Consider the following 20,803-nt stretch of genomic DNA (forward strand, 5'->3'; position numbering starts at 1 on the left):
GGGTGCTGGTTTTGACCTATAAAAACTGACATGGCTCAGGAGTGCAATATCTGATGAGGTGCCTCTCCTACTGTGAACCTACCCCTACGCTACGGCCCTCCTCAGAATGCCTCCTCCAAGGGAAGTTCAGACAGAGGATGGCAACAAGGGGGAGCAACTTTTCGGTGATGGCCGTGAGCTCCATCTGGCGCCAGCATTAGCGTCTTTTTTGGCTCCAGTTTAAGACTCTCCTCTACTGCCAGGTATTTGACAGCCTATGCTGGCCTGTTTTGGTTTTTTTATCAGGTCCTGGTGGTTTCCTTGTCAATTGTTTTTAACTTGCTTTTCAACTGTTTTAAATGTTTAAAGGTTTTATATTATTTATTTATTTATTTATTTATTTATTTATTACATTTTTATACCGCCCAATAGCCGAAGCTCTCTGGGCGGTTCACAAAAATTAAAACCACAGTAAAACACCCAACAGGTTAAAACACAATTACGAAATACAATATAAAAAGCGCAACCAGGATAAAACCATATTATATGTTATCATGCTGTGAACTGCCCAATCCCCCTTCAGAGCCGTCCAAAATCAAGACGGGAGGCTGGTGACAGCTGTTCTGTTTCAGTCTGAACTGAACTAAACTGGCCCCTTGTTCTTCTCTATTTTCCTCCTTGAAAGGCCACCTGATGGGGAGAGCTACCAGAACAGCGGAGGTGAAGGCTACCAGAACAACGCAGTGGATCAAAGCTTTTGGGAGACCTTTGGCAACTCGGACCTGCCAAAGACCCACAAGTCCCCCAGCAGTGATAGTTGGACATACGTGGACAATTCTGCTGAGAAGAGGAGCTCTGATAGTTGGGATGTCTGGGGGTCAGGTACCGCCTCCAATAACAAGAACAGTAACAGTGACAGCTGGGAAAACTGGGAGACCAACTGGGAGAACGCGGCAGGGGAGGGCAAAGCCAAAAAGACCCCCAAGAAGACAACAAAGGAATCTTCTTCAGCGGCCGAAGAAGGGTGGGATAACCAGAACTGGTAGGACTCCTGTCTCTGTCCAGCATGGCAGAGGGAAAAGTCATACCTCTGATGGAAAGGGTGTCCCACATCACTGGATTAACGTCCTTGTCATTTTTGGGCCTGTTTAAACCTCATGCTTACTGTTCCATTCTCTTTCCACTCCTGTTTACAACTACAGCAACAACAAAACGTGGGTCGGTTTGCAAATATTCCTGTAATTTCCATATGAAGACACATCTCTCCCATGGAAATGGCCTTGTGCATCATATATATTCTCACCATGCTGCTGTCCTATGCGGAGCATGCCACAACTTCCTTAAAGTGAAAGGTTGGAGGAAGCAAGTCCATGCAACCATATTTTTCATAGCACAATACTGCATGTGTAGTCTTACAAGATCGCCCAGCTTCTCTTTGGAACTTCAGTTGGAGTTCTGGAGGACTTCTGGATAGGATGATATGGGAGTATCTTCAACTGTGACTGAAGCTGGAATTAAGCCGCAATGGTAATTAAGGCACCGTTGAAGCAGTTCTTAGATTGATCAAGGTTTGATTTTTATTTTTTAAAAAACCTCACCTTATTAATTTTAATTCTCTGACTTAGAAGAAACCAAGTTGAGCTTCTTCTGCAAAATACTTGGAGAGACAGGAACAAGACACTTCACATTCCTGCCCTTGGCAGTTTTCAGCAGCTGTGTAACAGAGTTTCCACCCCTTTCTTTTTAAAATTGAAGGACATATTTCATCTTGTTTTCTTCCGCCTAAAAGTTCCATATGCTCCTTGGGTTTTTAGCACAACTTTCTGATATCAGAAAATATGCATTTGGAAGGATTAGACAGGATAAGCAGACAGTGACAAAGCAGAACATATGGATGACAAAAGCAAAATTGTTGAGGAACGTAATTCCAATCAAACAAGCAGGACATTAATTTGGTACTTTGAATGCACATCAATAAAATCAGTTTGCAAGATTCTGTAATAGCTTTCCCACTTCCTCTGCCCTTTCCTCCTCCCCGCAGCAGAAGGAAGTCAATCAAGAGTGGCTCAGATTGCAACTTAATCATGTTGAGCTGCTTTGCATGACATTTGAGAAGAATTCAGGTATTTCATTTTTCTGCAAGGCCTTGTGTAAAGTACGTCCCTGATGCCTGTGGCCAGTACATCTTATTTTGTCACCTGTATATGTTAAAAGTATTCCAGCACAGTGTGACTGCTAAGATGTGAGAACCTGCTGGAAAACTTTGAATCATGGTGTAAATGCCTGAAGTCCGGTGTGGATGCCAGTATGAGATTTTTCCGATACCAGTGTGGGAATTTTGCTTGCAAATCTACATTTTAGCTGTTTGAAACCCTGCCCAAGAAAATCTTTGCATAGGCAGGTAGACTGTGTGACTACTGACTTTGCTCTTCTGGTTAGCTTTGAATACAGACTTAACTTCCAGTTGATTAGAATTTAGCTAAAGATAGCTGCTGTATATAACACACCCACACTCTGTGAACTACCCACTAAGTATTAACAGTTTCCTAGGATTTTTGTGTATTGTTCAATATGTCAATATCTACCTTGTAAAGAAATATGATCTTGTTGGTTTGTTCTGCTGTACTTAATCACTAGTCTTTCAAACTGCCAACTGAAATTTTCCTCTTCTCTTTCCTGCTGTTTTTTCTGCTCCACCATCCTCTGTTCTCAGTCCGTGGTGGCAGTGCTGAAATGGTCCATGCCTGTTCTTCAAGAGCACTTAAAGGTGCTTTCCTTGTGCCAGACAGACTCTTGTGTCTTACTATGAGATCTCTGACTTCGCACGACTGGTCCTTTAAAAAAAAACGTGGGCGCAACAAGAATTATTGCTTTCCCTAGTGTTAGGGCTTCCCTTTTTGCTAACATTGTAACTCTGTGAATTTTTGTTTTTCTACTGTTTTCCCTTTCTATTCCACAGATAATATCATGCAAGTTTAATAGTATGTTCAACATGTAGTGGCTAGTCAACTTATACCAAACTTATTTTATCTGCTCTCTTTAATACATGTTTACTGTCCAAGTCTTGAAACCAATGCATGTGCTCTGCAGATCTTCTGTGTACTTGGGTGTGAAGTGCTGTCACCAGCCCATGACTTGGCAGTAAACCTTTGATAAAGCCTTGCGGTAAAAAAGTCAGGAAAACATACTTGACCTGGCTGCTGAAGTGGTCTGTCTGAATTAACATGAACTCCTCTGCATTATCTCGGGATGCTTTGTTACTCTTATTTTCTGTCACCCCTATTCGCACAGACCCAGTCTATATGAAGAAAATAACTTGGCATTTGTGTAAAAAAACCGCCTTTCCCCTTCTCAATTCCTGTTCTCACAATTCATCCAAGCCTCGCCTGGCCATTTCTTTTCCTCAAGTCATGTAATACTCTTCCATTTCAGACTACCCTTTGAGATCACACCTTCATCTTTCAAATTCTTCAGTGGGGTTGTGGTGATGGTGTGCCACTTATCGAAACTGTGCACAGCAAAAACTAGGCAGCAGGGCTAAAGCGGCCCTATTTACTTCCTTGAAATCACAGTCAAAGCTTGGGTTGAGGAGGGTAGCATACAGCTTTTGGGAAAGTGTTGTTGTAGCTGCCTTTGATTCATTCTTAGTCACAATTGCAGCTGGGCCTGGCTTCGGCCTCAGCTGTTACGTTACTGCCCTCAACCTAAGAGGACAAATTTCTCCTGAGCGCACAGGCGATTGAAGTCCAGCTTGTAAGTAGCCACTTTTATGATTGTCTGTAGCAGAAAAGCTTTTGTAAATGGAAAGGTGTATTTTAAAATGCCGTAAATGGCTAACAGGCAGGCATAAGCCAGTGGGCTAGTGATATTTGAGCTAATTTTTTTTTGGCTTAATGACTTTTGACTTCCCTTCTAGGCTAAGGAATCATACGAGTTAATGAAAGGGAATGGTATTCCCCGTCGGCAAAGTTGAATTGGCAGAGAGGCTGAAGAATTAAAAGTAGGCATTTTCACCAGCTGTATCACTTTCCTTTTGGGGGAAGCCAGGGCTCCCCCCCCCATTCTCCCCCCCACCCCATGTCTAAACAGACGAGCAAACCTCTTTACACTTCAAGGTAAAGCCTTTGCTTATTTTAAAAAGCTTATTGTATTTTAAGAAATCACCTTTTAAAGGCCGCTCATTGACCATATATGAAATAAGCCAGGAATGTGAGATACATTTTAATGCTATGATTCCTTTCAGCAAGTTACTTAGCTTTTGGGGAAGTTCATTGTTCAATGGCTATTCCCCCCCCCCCTCCCCTGGATGTGGCTATTTTGTTAACTTGCTAGTAAGAAAGGTGTATTTAAAATCATTTCAGACTCCCAAAGCTGTTGGGAGACTTTGACGAGGGACATTTGTGGCAAGGGAGGGGGGGGGGATGGGATGGGATGGGATACCTGTGAGACCTGCATCTATCTGCAGACATTCATATTCACAGTAAATTTGGGAACACTAGGATTAACACCAGCTTTATAACTTTGATGTAATACAACGCTTGGCAGTAGGAAAGAAATCTATGCTAATATGTCAATTAATTCTCAATGTGGGATGAGTGCAATAGTGGAACTAGGTCTGTAACCTACCCTCCAGTCCCAAATTCCACACCATCATACCACCACAACCTAGTCTCTCCCCTTCATCCAGGCAGTCCTGACCTCATTATCCCCTACTGTTTTCTCATGAGTTGATGTCCAACTACCACTACCTCTGCTTCTCTCAGTGCCAATTGAGATACTGTGTTCTTCGCACTGTTGAAGTGCTTTGGAAAATGTGGTTCAGAATGGAAACACACACACACATACACATGTATTTTGCTGGAAATCTCCGTGAACATGGCTACTAGATTCCAACTTCTGGCTATAGAGATCCACATAATGAGTGTGGATTTTGCACTCTGATAGAACTCTTTCCCTGTGGTTCCCACGGGAAGGGAGAACAAAAAACTTAAGTGGAATCGATTGTCCGTGAGATGGAAAGAGCAAGTGAAAGCCTTTCTGTATGCCAGCTAAGTTATAACCCTCAGCATCGTAGCTGAAACCCTAGAAGCCTACAGAAACCAGGGTCATCTTTAGAATGTTCGCAAGCTATTCATAAAATTGGACATTTCTAAGAATTCAGCCATGTGTGTAGCTCTAGGGTTCATGACTTAAGACCACTTGCTGTACAGTCTTGCTGGGATCTTCATTTGGTTCCCCAAGAATCCAGCACCCCCCATCCTGCTCTGACATTCCATGGGTAGAATTTTTTATGTATTGGTGTAGTAATTTGTGCAATAACTTAAACTGTCATGTGAACCTCTTCTTAACTTAATCCAGAAAGCAAGATTTAGAGGTGCAAACTCCCTATACTAAGACTTAACTTTAACAGAACTGGTAAGTCAGTAGCAGTGGAGAACCCTGCCCAAAGACTTGAGTACTAAATGATGGCTTGAAGACACTTTAACTGGATTCTTAATCCTCCTCCTCCTCCTCTGCATTCTAGGTTGGAATAGCCGGTCTTTGGACTTCTTTCTAAGAGGGAGGGGGGATTTATGGGACATGTTATCCTTTCAATTTTCCTACTGTGTGTTTGTGAAGTTCACAGGAGCTGTGAGCAATATTCCTTGTTCTGTAAAGTGGTACTGGACTTGAACCTACAGTGTCATCTTAAAAACAAAATAAAACAATAAAAGCAAGAGAAATGGAACAAATCAACTCAAATTGCTTAAAGACTGGTTTCACTTTGTTTTAGAAACAAACAAAAAATAACAGATATGGATAGAAATATCTGGTCTATGTTCCCTTGCCATTGCGTGTTGGTGTTTTCAAATGTAATGGTGCATTCAGCTTTCCACCGTACTACTAGGACTTGAGTGTAATTTCTATGTTCGTTAATGCAGAAGACCTGGGTAAGGCCCAGGGTGTCACTTGGGGTGGGGGAGTTCAGCATTAAACTACTGTCCTGGACACAAACTCTGTAAACTCAAGTGTGCTTTACAAAATGTGGCATCCTCCACACGCTAGTAGGGCAGAGGAGAGCAATGTTAGGTGATGAGACATTGGAAGGTTTCAGAGGAGAAGGCACACATGGAAAGATGGTGGAAGGAATCATTGTTCATACTGCTGTGTAAGGGTGGACCAAGAGGCAATGGCTTTAGCTGAGGAAGTGACATTTGGATTGAATCACTGGAAGAAACAAAAGACTTGTCAATGGAAGGAACTTTGTAGGAAGCTTTATGGAAACTGGAGATTTTCAAGTAGATGTTGAACAAGCAGCTGTTGGACTGCTAAGCAATATGTTGGAGAGATCTCACTTTTTTAGTTTTATAAGCTGTGAAATTCTAATGCAAGTATTGAGTAACTAAACAGGCTGTAATCTGAACATGCTTAAAATGAATCATCAGGGTTGTAGAATCAAATGCAATTTACACAGGCAGGGGCTAAGAGATAAATCTGAACGCATCCTCAAAAACCATTCTAAGATTTAACCTTAGTGGCCTAATCTGTACCAAGCAGTGGTATGAAAGCAGTATATAAAAGGCAGGAGCCACACTACTGTTTTATAGCGGTATTGAAGTACACTAACAACTGTTAACTGTTGCTAACAAGTAGCAACGGTAAGAACAGACCACGGAACAACGGACTGGTTTAAGATTGGGAAAGGAGTACGGCAGGGTTGTATACTCTCACCTTACCTATTCAACTTGTATGCAGAACACCTCATGCGATGTGCTGGGCTTGACGAATCCAAGGCTGGAGTTAAAATCGCAGGAAGAAACATTAACAATCTCAGATATGCAGATGACACCACATTGATGGCTGAAAGCGAGGAGGAGCTGATGAGCCTTATGACGAAGGTGAAAGAAGAAAGTGCAAAAGCTGGGTTGCAGTTAAACCTCAAAAAAACCAAGATTATGGCAACCAGCTTGATTGATAACTGGCAAATAGAGGGAGAAAACGTGGCGGCAGTGACAGACTTTGTATTTCTGGGCGCAAAGATTACTGCAGACGCTGACGGCAGCCAGGAAATCAGAAGACGTTTACTTCTTGGGAGGAGAGCAATGACAAATCTCAATAAAATAGTCAAGAGCAGAGACACCACACTGACAACAAAGGTCCGCATAGTTAAAGCAATGGTATTCCCCGTAGTAACCTATGGCTGCGAGAGCTGGACCATAAGGAAGGCTGAGCGAAGGAAGATAGATGCTTTTGAACTGTGGTGTTGGAGGAAAATTCTGAGAGTGCCTTGGACTGCAAGAAGATCAAACCAGTCCATACTCCAGGAAATAAAGCCAGACTGCTCACTTGAGGGAATGATATTAAAGGCAAAACTGAAGGACTTTGGCCACGTAATGAGAAGACAGGACACCCTGGAGAAGAGGCTGATGCTAGGGAAAGTGGAAGGCAAAAGGAAGAGGGGCCGACCAAGAGCAAGATGGATGGATGATATTCTGGAGGTGACGGACTTGACCTTGGGGGAGCTGGGGGTGGCGACGGCCGACAGAAAGCTCTGGCGTGGGCTGGTCCATGAAGTCACGAAGAAGCGACTGAACGAATAAACAACAAAAGAACTGTTGGGGCCCATTGACACATACCATACGCAGCTTTCATACCACTATATCCTGCTTGGTGTGGCTCCTGCCTTTTACAAACAGCTTTCATGGTGCAATATCCTGCTTGGTGTAGATGAGGCCAAAGTCTGAATCCAACCCCCAAACCCATATTCCCCCAGGGACTTCCTCAGTTTGGTGCATTTCTCATTCAGCATCACCTGTCTAAATACTAGACCACTTAGTAACTGGGAATCAGAAGCAGGATTATCCAGTAGGAGCAGGGTTGGCTAATCCTGTGCTGCAGACAGCATGCTCAGTGGCGTGCCATTCGGAGCCATGTTTTGAGAGTGGCTGTTGTTGGGATGGTACGGCTTCCCACAGTCTGCGTTGCTGGATTACTGCGATCACATGACAGAAAGCCCCTCCTGCACTCTTTATAAATAGATCCTGGGCCTACCAGCTGGACTTGGTGCTTTTATTACCCATCAATATTGGAGTTCAAACAATGTAACAAACAAAGGTGTGTGCTCTTTTCTCCCTAAGAACCTGTTGGGGGAATAATAGAATCTGCAGCATAAGGTTTCCTGTGAACATATGCTGGGTGTTGAATGCGCGTTCAGTGGTTACAGGGAATGAGGGACGCAAGAATTGTAAGGAATTTCATTTTGCATTGTGGGTTTTATGATTTTAAACATGCAAAAGTAGTTTGCCATTCCAATGCATATGCATGTTTTACTTACGGAACTAAAGATAGCTTGGTGGCTGTCTCCCCAGGAATGCATTGTGCCATCCATAATAGCCACTCCTTTTGTGTGAGAACTGGGCAGGACTCCGCATACAGCTTGGCTTGCTTGCCTGAGTCACCTGGGACTCTTCACCTGTTTCCTCTGTGAGTGGTCTATATCAGGGTGGGCAGGCCTCAGGCTTGTGCTCTTTTTAAATAGATCCTGGGTCTACCAACCGGCACCAGTCACAAAATAGAAGCTTCGGCAGTTTTGAAAGAAGCCTTATTGGCATCAGTGGGCTTTGATTATACAGGCTTGCAGCAAGCAAATGTTTTGAGAATGGCAAACTTTGGACCTCTGCTTGGAAGTAGGACCCCCGAGGCTGCAGGGCGTTGTCTCAGTGAGCGCACCAGTTTCGAGAATGGTGCAGTGGGAATATGCACTGCTAAAATCAGGCAACATCCTTGTATCAAGGACAACTTGCATTAGAATAATTTTATTTTATATGCTGGAAATTTGAGAGATGACCCAAACAAACAAACACTAGCTCTCCTTCCTTTGCAGTCCCTCCTTTTAACAATCTATTTTAATGTGTTTTTATTTATTTATTTAAGCATTTTTATCCCGCTATTCAGCCAAAAAAGGCTCTCACAGCAGCTTACAAAAATGTTTCTTGACAGTCCCTGCCCACAGGCTTACAATCTTTTATGCTGTTTTATCTTGTACACCACTTCGAAATTTTGAATGGGGAGCAGCATATAAATATTGTAAATAAATAAATAACAAATATCCCACACCATTCTGAAGAAGCAGATTTTAAGAACATAAGAAGAGCCCTGCTGGATCAGACCGAGGGTCCATCTAGTCCAGCACTCTGTTCACACAGTGGCCAACCAGCCATCGGCAAGGCAGGACATGGTGCAACAGCACCCTCCCACCCATGTTCCCCAGCAACTGGTGCATGCAGGCTTACTGGGCTAGTAGCCATTGATAGCCTTTGCCTCCAGGAATGTATCCAACCCCCTTTTAAAGCCATCCCAATTGGTGACCATCACTACATCTTATTTATTTATTTATTTAAGCATTTTTATGCCTCCATTCAGCCAAAAAAGGCTCTCATGGCGGCTTACAAAAGTATTCCTTGACATACTTGTCTAGTGAATCCCATAGTTTAACTATGCGTTGGTGAAGAAGTCCTTCCTTTTATTTGTCCTGGATCTCCCACCAATCAGTTTCATGGGATGACCCCCAGGTTCTTGTATTTTGAGAGAGGGGGAAAAATGTCTCCCTATCCACATTCTCCACACCAGGCATAATTTTGTACACTATCATGTCTCCCCTTAGCCTCCTTTTTTCCAAGCTAAACAATCCCAGCTAATGTAACCTTCCTTCATAGCGGAGATGCTCCAGCCCCTTAATCATTGTAGTTGCTTTTTTCTGCACTTTTTCCAGCTCTATAACATCCCTTTTAGGTGTGGTGGCCGTACACAGTATTCTAAGTGTGGTCACACCATAGATTTATATAAGGGCAGAATGATACTGGCCGTTCTAAATACCTTTTCTTATAATGCCTAACATGAAGTATGACTTCTTTACAGCGGCCACACACTGGGTGGACGTTTCCATCGAGCTGTCCACCACAATCCCAAGATCTCTTTCTTGTTCGGTCACTGCCAGCTCAGATCCCATTAGGTTTTCAGGGAGCTGCAGATGGAAGGAGCGGGTAGTAATATTCTGTGAAAACAATATGAAGTTCACATTCATGGAAGGGCAGTTAGGATCCACTCTACTGTGAGACCTCATTGGAACCTGGGCATCGAGCAATACTTTCAATTTTCATTGTGGAAATAACCATGGAAATGCTTAAGAGATGGGAGTGGGCGGAACTGGAATGGAATTCTTGAGAACAAGAAACGAGCATAAGGGCCTAGCAGAGAGCCCAGGCCAGGTATGAGTTCCGCTTGTTTATTTCTGTTGACCCCTTTGTGGGTTGGGAACACGGAGGCTGAGACATTTTGTCTCTTATGCATGGAAACACAGGCTGTCTTCATAGGTATAATTTACTCAAAATATGATCATTTCGCTTTTCTACTACAATAACCCTCGAGGTCGTAAAGGACTCCGGAAATGAAGCTGTGCAGATGGAACTGTTACTACCAGTTCATAGCAATTGCTTTTTAAACCTTGGGCAAACAAGACTCGAGTCGGCTTGGTATCTAAAAGGTAAGAATGATGACGTTGAGCACGTTTCTGGGGGGAGGGGGCCCCATCAGCCCCAAGAAACCTTGCACAGTTTCAAGAGGCATCCCGGCTTTTCTGGAATGGCTTTTGATTTCGCCGACACGGTTTCTGTGTTTGTTTCAGCTCTGTTTTGGGCAGGTCTTTGGATTTTTAGTTGCTGTTTGCTAATTCCTACTAGTCATAGTAATTTATTATGATGATGTATTTGGTGATGGGCTTACTCTCTCGTACTTCATTTTGGTTGATTTTTGGTTGATTTATTGACTGTATTTATATAAAAGACTTTCTCAAAAGTGCCAAAATGTATTGAAGCTCTGCACCAAGGATATAGAACCTTTGGCCCAGGGGGCAAATCTGTTCCTCTGGGATTCTCCATATAGCCCTTCCCCTGGCCCCACCCCTTCTGCTAGCCCCACCTCTTTCCCTTGACAATCAATGATTTGATAGTTTCTCAGGTTTTGTACACACACACCCATTCTATAAAAGTGAAATGCCTCTTCTAGTGGCAGTAAGAGGTTTCAGCTTAAATATGCGGTTGTTTTTAACATTTCCCCCCTACACCCCTTTTCCTTTGTCTCTGCCCATCACAAGAATGCAGCACAGAGAGCTTCTCCAAAACTGAATTTGTCCCTTCAACTAAGGGCGTTGCTAGACCTACCGGGTGTTCCGTCGTTGAGGAGCGGTGAAAGCGGATTTTCCCGTTCAGCCATGACGCCTCATGATCCACACCTGCCTTCGATTTGTGGTGGACGTTTGCGCCGGTTGTGCTGCTGCCGCCGCGAGCACGGTTGCGCAGCCACACCGGCCTGATTGCCGCGGCTTTTTTTTCCGCTCGCTGCACGGTTTGCGCACGTCCGAAAGACCGCAAACTTGCGCAGCCGTCAGCGATGCCGCTGCCGGCCCTGGCGGCGGCAGCGGCAGCAGTGCCAGCTGAAGTGCTGCTGGTGCTGTTGAGGGTCAACATTGATGCGCTCACTTCCTGATGGGGGTTGTGGCGGGTGTCATATGACCCGAGGTCAATCGTCTGCATGGCCACTCTGTGCCTACATCTCCCATCATGCCTCTGAGGTGTCGGCGGCGATGACCGCCTCTGTGCCCTGTGCCCCATCCCAAGGAGCCAACCCACATCTGGCCGTAGCCATGGCAGCAGCCCACAAACAGCTCTGCCCTCTGCCAGCCTGGTACCCACACTAACAGGCAGCGTACAGCACCGCCATTATGCGGCCACGGTAGCTGCCCACCGTAAGGAGTCACCAGCCACTTTTCCGGTCCTCCGGTCCTGCGCAAACTGTCACTGGGGAAATAAAAAAAAAACCACTAGAACAGGCGCACATCCCCCACACACCCCAGCAGCACACTAGCCACTTTTCCGTTCCTCCGTTCCTGCGCAAACTCACTGGGGGAGTAAAAAAAAAAAGCCGCTCCGCCGCGCTGCCCCAGCTGGCGGACTGCGCGCAAATGGCGGAGGCGGCTTGACCGAAGCCGCTGACCACTCCCCCTTAGCACGCCTTTTCCTGCCCAGTGCGGACCGCAGTGACCTCACATCCTCCCACACGTACTCCGAATTACCGCAGGACGGCAGGAAAAGGCGCCCTAAAACTCACTTTTTTAAAGTCGGGAGAAAGAGGCTTCACTGCAGGATAACAGCGGATCCTCGTGAACGTCATCTGGAAGCCTCGACGTGACTGTGGAAGGTAACGTGCGCTAGAGCCTCGTCTAGTAACGCCCTAAAAGTGGTTTTGCACTTTTGCTCTCCTTGTTTCAGAAATACATTTTCCTCCTTCAGGGGCAATTTGAGGATGTCTTCTTCATTTCTTTATTGTTTGTAGCCAATGGCCATCACAACATCATAAAACATTAAGACATTAATCTGATTAAAACTGTTGAAACAGTAAAACAAGTTAACACATTAAGCAAAATAGAACAGCAATAAAACACGTTAACTTGAGGATGTATACTTGAGTTATAGAACCATTGCCTTATTCGTGTTTGACAAGGTAAGGCAGGATAAATTCTGCATGCACACACACACTTTATTTTATATCAGGAACATAATGAATAAACAAGCAATCATAACATGGGTCCTTTTCAATCATTGGATTGTCTCTTACAATTACACTGTTTAATTGTTGCAAAATGCAAATCGTGGAGAAGAGTTAGGTCATGGAAATGGAGGAAAAATAGAGAAGGGAAGAGGCAACAGGTGGGCAGAGCAATTGGCAAAGCTTTATTGCTTATGCTAGTAGGATACACACACACACACACACAAACACACACAGAGTAGTGGCCAAAATTGTGGACACTTCTTGAAATTTTCATGTTTTGCAACTTCGCATGCGTATAGAAAATGTTCTGTTTCACAAAATTCAAATGTTTATATATCAATTGAAATAGAATCTAATGCTGAGTTCAATACAAAAAACAGAATGCAAATATCTGCAGTCCAAAAAAAGTTATGCTTACTTTAGCCTAAAAACAAACAGGTGTGATTGAGTGAAACTGCAGATTGGAATTGCAAACCCTACTGGCCAATCACAGTCCTTGTTCCGGGGACCAATCCCATGGCAGTAGCTGCGATACATCCTGTTTCAAGTCGGGGAAAGTCAGTTTTGCTGTTTGTTCTGTAACTGGAGCGCAATTGGAGATCGTGTGAATATTTGAAGTATTTCTCAAAAGTGTACGTACGCACATCATCAACAGAGCAATGGCCCCAAAGAAAAGAGTTGATTGGGACACCCAGGAAAAGAAGCAGGATTGTTACATTACGTGAATCAGGTCTTTCAATTGATATATAAACATTTGAATTTTGTGAAACAGAACGTTTTCTATGAGCATGCAAAGTTGCAAAACGTCAAATTTTCAAAAAGTGTCCACAATTTTGGCCACCACTGTATATAGATATGCAAGGCGGTGCCAGCTCCTTGGGAAGACACCCTCTCCCACACTAGAGGCCTTCAAGAGGCAGCTGGACAAGCATCTATCGGGGATGCTTTAGGGTGGATTCCTGCATTGAGCAGGGGGTTGGACTCGATGGCCTTGTAGGCCCCTTCCAACTCTGCTATTCTATGATTCTATGAATAGGCCCCTCCCTCATTTGAGTCTACCTTCTCATCAGCTTTGTCATCAGCTGGTCTTGCTCCTCCTCTTTCTCACCACTATTCCCACTTGCTTGCTTGATAGGCAGAAGGCCATGGTGTCTCCTGTTCCTCCTCACCATCAACCCCATTGGCCAGAGAGAAAGGCAGGTGAACAACCAGGTTGCCATGGTGAAGAGGAGGAGCAAGCCCCGCAGGTCCTTCTCAGTGGGCTCCTGCTGGAACGTGGGCCATCAGCAGGTGCCCAACCGTGCCGACCTTGATGGGTTTCTGCCATGAGCTCCACTCATCCATCCTGCCTCCACACGGTCCATGCCACTTGGAAGATTAAGTGGATTCATAATTTTCAACCCCTACAGGCGGAGAGCCAATGAGCAAGGAGGCAGTGGCATCTAATGCTCCTTTTCTCCAGCTCCATTTGTTGCCTGCGCCAGAGTGAGAGGTAGTTGAACAAACAGGTTGCAGTGGGGAAGCGGAGGAGCAAGCGCAGCGGTCCCCTGCCCAATCGTACCTACCCTTGTGGCCAGCATCACACCAGAAAGACTCAAAAGCAGTAGCCACCTACCTAGGATCTGAAGACAGGGCATTCTGACAAGTGCGGAGATCTTAATTAATGGGCAGCTTTATGTTGGACAGATATATAGGATTCTTCTAACACAGCCTTCCGCAACCTGGGGCGCTCCAGATGTGTTGGACTGCATCTCCCAGAATGCCCCAGCAGAGCTGGCTGGGGCATTCTGGGAGTTGTAGTCCAACACATCTGGAGCACCCCAAGTTGAGGAAGGCTGTTCTAACATTTAGGACTTTATACTAGGGGTGTGCACGGACCCCCCGCTCCGCTTCACTTGCAGATCCGCCATTTTCCGGATCGGGCTGCTCCGCCCCGCCCCCGCTCCGCCCACTTCCGCTCCGCTCCGCTCGGAGCTCCGGATCCGGATCCGGAGCTCCGTTTCCCCCCCCCCATAGGCTTGCATTGAAAGCTAAAAAATTATACAACTTTTTTTCTGTTCAAGTTAGAAACCTCATGTTTGGCACCATGACACCTCATGGGGATATACACACGCACGCCAAGTTTCAAAGCAATCCCATCATCCCCTGATTTTTGGCGAATTTTTGAAAATCGGGCACCCCACACACAACATTCCTGCGAGGTGGGCAGGGGAGGAGGGAGGGAAGGCAGGCAGGCATGCAGCTGGCATTTCTGGGGGCATAAGGAAGTGAGCCAAGGATAAGCCAGTAATGCATATAAAATGGAATAAATCAATCAATAAACAAAGGAGGGGTGGAATTAAAAGCAGCAGTGTTGCTCAATAAACAGCAAGAAGAATTTTTTTAAAAAGGCTATATCTGTCTTTTACCAGCAATAGGGGGACGTGCCCGGGGGAGGGGGAAGTAGCTGCCAGTTCAAGACACTGACAGCCACCAACAGCTCTGAGAAGAAGTAAAACGCTCACTTCGACTCATAACAGGCATTGCTCCACCACTGAAAAGTGACCATTCACTTCAACTCATGATAGGCATTGCTCCACCGTTTTACTCTCTTTGGAAGGCTCTAATGGCCTTCCAGTGCAGGAGAGAGTGGGGGCACGTCCACGATGAGATGCCCTAGGGGAGCTCATCCCCTTGCACCACATCGATTCAGTTGTTCACCAAGGTTAGGGTGGGGAGCAGTGCTGTGTTTCTATCTCTTATTCTTGGCTTAGTATATGATTTCAGGTTGTGTTTGTGCATTTGGTGGGGCTACTGTGTTAAAAAACACGGGGAAAAGCCCGTTCAGATGAAGAAAGAGAAGTTTCCCAGAATCCCAAGTTACCTGTTTTGCCTATGCCCTCCTCCAACTTTGGGATCATCATGACCGGGAGCTGACTCTGCCCCTCAGCCCTTTGAAAAAGGTATTTTTCCCGCCGATTTTTTAAAAACTTCTAGCGCGCGACCCGTACGACGCAGAAAGTTGAGAGTGGTCTCAAAATGACCCCCATCCACGACTCTGTGCACAAGAATTTTCAGAATGATAGCTTAAACCCCCCCAGTTATCCCCGATTCTTTCCCTCAATGCAATCCTATGGGTGAAAAACCGAAAACGCCGTTTGAGCCGCGCGGTTGACCCGATTTTCACAAAAATATAGCACGCGACCCAGACAACGCAGAGAGGTGAGAGTGGTCTCAAAATGACCCCCATCCACGATTCTCTGTGCACAAGAATTTTCAGAATGATAGCTTAACCCCCCCCCAGTTATCCCCGATTCTTTCCCTCAATGCAATCCTATGGGCGAAAAGCCGAAAACGCTGTTTGAGCCGCGCGGTTGACCCGATTTTCACAAAAATATAGCACGCGACCCAGACAACGCAGAGAGGTGAGAGTGGTCTCAAAATGACCCCCATCCACGACTCTCTGAGCACAAGAATTTCCAGAACGATAGCTTCAAAAACAACCTAGTTATGCGCGATTATTTGCCGCAATGCAATCCTATGGCGAAATGTTTTCAAGATGGCGACCGGAGTGCTCCGCCTGAACTAGGAGCTCCGAAAAATGGGCGTTTCTCTTCGCCTTGCTTCTAGGGGGTCCGCGGTCCGCTCCTACTCCGCCTCTGGGTAAGGCGGAGCAGGCCAATCCGCTACTGCTTCTACGCTCCTAATCGGAGCGGATCACACCCCTACTTTATACTTTAAAAGCAGGGCTCTGAATTACGTTCATAAGCAACCTGGAAGCCGGGGAAGATATTTGCATAATGGTGAAATAAATTTGCCAGGGCAAGTCATGTACAATTTCAGCTTGTGAATGGGGGTTCATATGACTGAACGTTGCTCCATACATCATCAACCTCATCTTCAGTCACCTGCACGTAGAAAACAAGGTTATTGTAGCGAAGAGTTTTAGCCTAGCCTTCTCCGTGGCGTGGTCGTTCTCCATGTCCAGAGATTTATTTAGTGTGGAGCATTCAGTCAGGTGACATCCAGCCCTTTCTCCAGGCTTCAGAGATATATTGTCTCTTTACATAGCAGGTCTGTTTCTCTCTCCTTACTAATGTGAGGGACTGGAGGCTGGTGACTCCAATGTCAGCAGGGCAGTGAATCCACTCCAGGTTTCAGTCAGAACTCTAAAGGTGCTTCAATGGCTTGAGGCAGATGATCTTCTCTCTTGAGGGGTCAGTCTCGTGTGTGTGTGTGTGTGTGTGAATGGAACCTGCAGCACATTAATTCTGGTGTAATCTTGATCTGGAACTACTGAAATAGGGAGACATAATATTCCCTACCTCAGCCTTCCCCAATATGGTGCCTTCCAGATGTGTTGGGCAGTGACTTCAATAATCCCTGACCACTGGCCATGGTGCCTGGGAATGATGGGAGTTGTAGTCCAAAAATCTAGCGAGCACTAGATCGGCGAAGAAAGCTAGATCAGTGGTTCCCAAACTTTTTCAGGTCACCGCCCCCTTGGTTCCACAAACTCATGCCCAGTGCCCCCTACCCTACACTATAAAAATCATTATTCAGAATAGCCATTTTCAACGACCCACTAAGGAAGATAATAATAAAGTTCAAAACAGTAATAATTAATTGAATATTTATTCAGAACCCAATTACCTTTTTTTAGTTTATTCAATTAAACACAATTGATGAACTTGATCCAGTAATATAAACTTTTCAAGTCTGATAGTCATTTAGCAAGAATATCAGATATCACATTTAGTAACTAGGGTAGATAGAGTACCTCACTATTCTGTAAATTCTTAATGGGATGGATGGGCTTGATGAAGTGATGCCAGTTTCCCAATGTCTGGTTTAAAGTCCCTTAACATGAGTCTTAAATCACCACGTTTAGTAATCTGGAGTCAATTTCTTTGCTTGGAGAGAAGTAGGCAGACCACACTAAAACCACATTCCACCAAATATGATGTTGGAAGTGCAACCAGGAGCTTCTGAACCACTCTCCATAGTGCAGGATAGCAATTCACCGTCAAAAGGACTCTTCCTAAACCGTATTAATACATGCGTGGATTCTTCCCCTATATGGCTTGGAACCAAACTACCTTCTCCCATAAAAATGTCCCTGGGTTTTAAGACCTTCTGGAGAGGCGCTTCTCGGAAAAGACCACCTCGTGCGCCCCCCTGCCGCCCCACCCCTTTGCCTCTTAACGCCCCCCTATGCAATCCCACCGCCCCCAAGGGGGCAGTACCGCCCACTTTGGGAACCACAGAGCTAGATGAAACATTGTGTCGCTTTTCCCTCTGGCCACCAGAGGGCGAATTTTTACTACCGTTTCTGAAACATGCTTCAAAATACCCGCACGTTTTAAACAGGTTTATAGCAGCGAAAGGACGAGTATGTCTTGTAGCAACTTAGAAACGAAGACATTCATTACAGCATAAAAAAATAGGGAAGGAATTCCCTCCCTGTTAATATCGGGCAAGCACCTGGTTTTATTATGGTGTTTTATTCCTTTTATCTTTTATTGTTTACCACTCTGTTTATTATTTATTTATTTATTTATTTATTTATTTATTTATTTATTACACTTATATACTGCTCCCATAGTCAGGGCTCTCTGGGCGGTTTACAGAAATTCTAAAATTGAGGTAAAAACAAGTATACAAAATTTAAAACACTAAAACACAGTACATACACACATAAAGCATTAAAAACCGATTAAAAACTAAACATGTGGGTAATTAGGATGTGCCGCCATATGCCTGGGCAAAGAGGAAAGTCTTAACCTGGCGCCGGAAAGATAGTAGCGTTGGTGCCAGGCGAGCCTCATCAGGGAGATCATTCCACAGTCTGAGGGCCACCACCGAAAAGGCCCTCTCCCTCGTTGCCACACTCCGAGCCTCTCTCGGAGTAGGCACCCGGAGGAGGACCTTAGATGTTGAACGTAGTGACCGGGTATATTCACTTCGGGAGAGGCGTTCCATCAGGTATTGTGGTCCCAAGCCGTGTAAGAGTAGAATATAAGTGTCATAAATAAAATAAATATTTGTGTATTGCTGGGTTCTTGTTGGTTCTTGTTGAGAGAGAGAGAGAGAGAGACTGCATTTTTTTAATGTTTATTTTTTTTGGGGGGGGGGGGTACGCTACTGAGCTAAAGAAGAGAAGGACAAAATTGCCTTAGTTAAAATACATTCTTACACTCAAGAACTCCAGCATGACAGGCTGGCTGATAGTTTGAGCAAAGGGTATTAAAATACCTGATTGTAAAGTTCAAATCAAAATACCCCTCCAACTTGCCTCCCCACACATACACACATTTCCAGAATGGTATGACCATATTTTCCTCTGCGTTCCCTCACATGGGCTTCATCCAATGTCTGCGGCCAGGTTCCAGGTTCAGTTGGAGGCCATGAGAGACGGTGCCTTTTTAGTTGTGGCCCCAGTGTTCTGCAATGCCCTTATTCTTGAGTTGCTTCCAAGTGAGCCTTTTACCATACATTCATCCTCCTCATTCACGGAACTATATGGGGGTTCCAGGTGCCAGCAGCCCTCTTCTGTTACCCCCACTGCTTTGTCTGACTTCCCCCCTTATTTATTTATTGCATTTATGTCCCGCCTTTTTTCCTCCAAAGAACCCAAGGCGGTGTACATAATCCTCCTCTACATTATATCCTTGCAACAACAACCCTGCGAGGTAGGTCGGGCTGAGAGTCTGTGACTGACCCAAAGTCACTTGGTGAGCTTCCATGTTTGAGTGGGGACTACAACCCGGGTCTTCTGAGTCCCAGTCCAGCCCTCTGACCACTACACCACACTGCCTCTCTACACTGCTCTGGCTCGTCTCCTCCCACCCTCAAATCCATTAAGGCTGCAATCCTATGCCCATTTACTTGAACGTAAGTAATGAGGTTTCTCTCTAAATAGACGTCGCACTGTAAGGAAGACGGAAAATGGAATAGCTGCACAATGTTTTTTGATGGGTGGTGCTATCCGCCTTCCGTCTGGAAGGACATTTGGCTTTCTCTTGCCTGTCTGAATCACACTCGTTCCACCAGGAGTCCGTTGCTGGGCAGCTGCTGCTTTTTCTTTGGGGTTCTGAGAATTGTGGTTCTTCCGCTCTTGATGTATTTTCCGCTGCTTGGGTTTTGCTGCTCGGGTTTAACTTTTAAAATTTGCCATAATTATGTGCCTTTGCCTAACTTAAAGAAAAGCAGGATTTTTATTTTTATTTTATTAAAAAGTCAAATAAAATAAATGGTGCGTTTCTTTTTTTTTTTAGATCTTGTGTTCCCCACTTTATGCAGGTACTGATATGGGCTAACAAGACCTCTTTCGTTTCATCAATGTTGATTGAGCATCAGTGCTGCTGGTCTGGGAAAGATTATATCTACCAGATCCAGGATGTCTTAACAGCTACTAGGGCTTATTTAATTAAGCTGAGCATCTGGTTTATAGCTGCTATATTAGGCTTCTAATTAAAAAAAGAAAAGAAGAATTACCCAACTAACATCACGTACCACACACGCACACACACAGCCCAATATTCCATCTTGGGTTGCATTTGATTTGGTGCAAACATTTTCCTTCCTGCTTTTCCTGAATGTCTTAGTATTTACTTGGTCCAAAGTCTGGGCTTCACTGAGCAAAGGGTCCATCTCAGGGTGGTTGTAGTTCTTAGCCATCCAATTCTGATTTTCCTCTGGCCTGCCGCGGTCGGCAACAGAATTTTGTTTCAGTTTGTTTTTGACATTACCAAACTTTGTAAGTGTCTTCTTAGAAAGAACTTGAGATTTTTATTTTTATTTATTTTTTAAATCAAATGCAGGAGAAACAGAAGCAGAAAATGATGGGATTCATCGAACTAGGCCCAGGGCTTTGAGTATCGCCTCTTAAGCCTGGGTTGGAATTCCTGTGCATTCAGCCATGTTTGTGGCACTGAATTCAGGTTGCCACCTCTCTCTATTTCTTCTTCATATTGAACCAACTATATGGCAGGCTGGTACAACATAGTTAACTCCGTGTAGGTTACCTATTGCAGAGGATTTAGAATTTCATTTTGACTTTTCTGTTAAGAATTTACCAAAAATGTGCTAAGTTATTCATATTTGACATGGAATGAATGTAAGATTAGTAAAACTAGATGAATACAGGAGACCACAGAACAGACTGATTTCATTCATTTCTAGTTCATGATTGTAGGATCAGCGAGCGCCATGAAATACTACCTCTCATATGAGCCTGCCTGATGGGGTGGGTGTGAGG

The 20,803-nt window shown here is 44.7% G+C and overlaps 1 protein-coding gene across 2 annotated transcripts in view; it reads left to right on the forward strand.

The window, feature by feature from the left end:
* Positions 1-4,385, forward strand: part of ARFGAP1 (ADP ribosylation factor GTPase activating protein 1) — a 45,905-nt gene extending 41,520 nt beyond the window's left edge. For both annotated transcript variants that reach the window (XM_063147048.1, XM_063147057.1), the window contains one exon: positions 665-4,385. In XM_063147048.1, coding sequence (XP_063003118.1) covers positions 665-1,025 — 361 coding nt within the window. In that variant the 3' untranslated portion in view covers positions 1,026-4,385. The remainder of the gene's footprint in view (positions 1-664) is intronic.
* Positions 4,386-20,803: the final 16,418 nt, after the last annotated feature.

The sequence above is a fragment of the Elgaria multicarinata genome, chromosome 1, assembly GCF_023053635.1.
Source record: "Elgaria multicarinata webbii isolate HBS135686 ecotype San Diego chromosome 1, rElgMul1.1.pri, whole genome shotgun sequence".
NCBI lineage: Eukaryota > Metazoa > Chordata > Lepidosauria > Squamata > Anguidae > Elgaria > Elgaria multicarinata.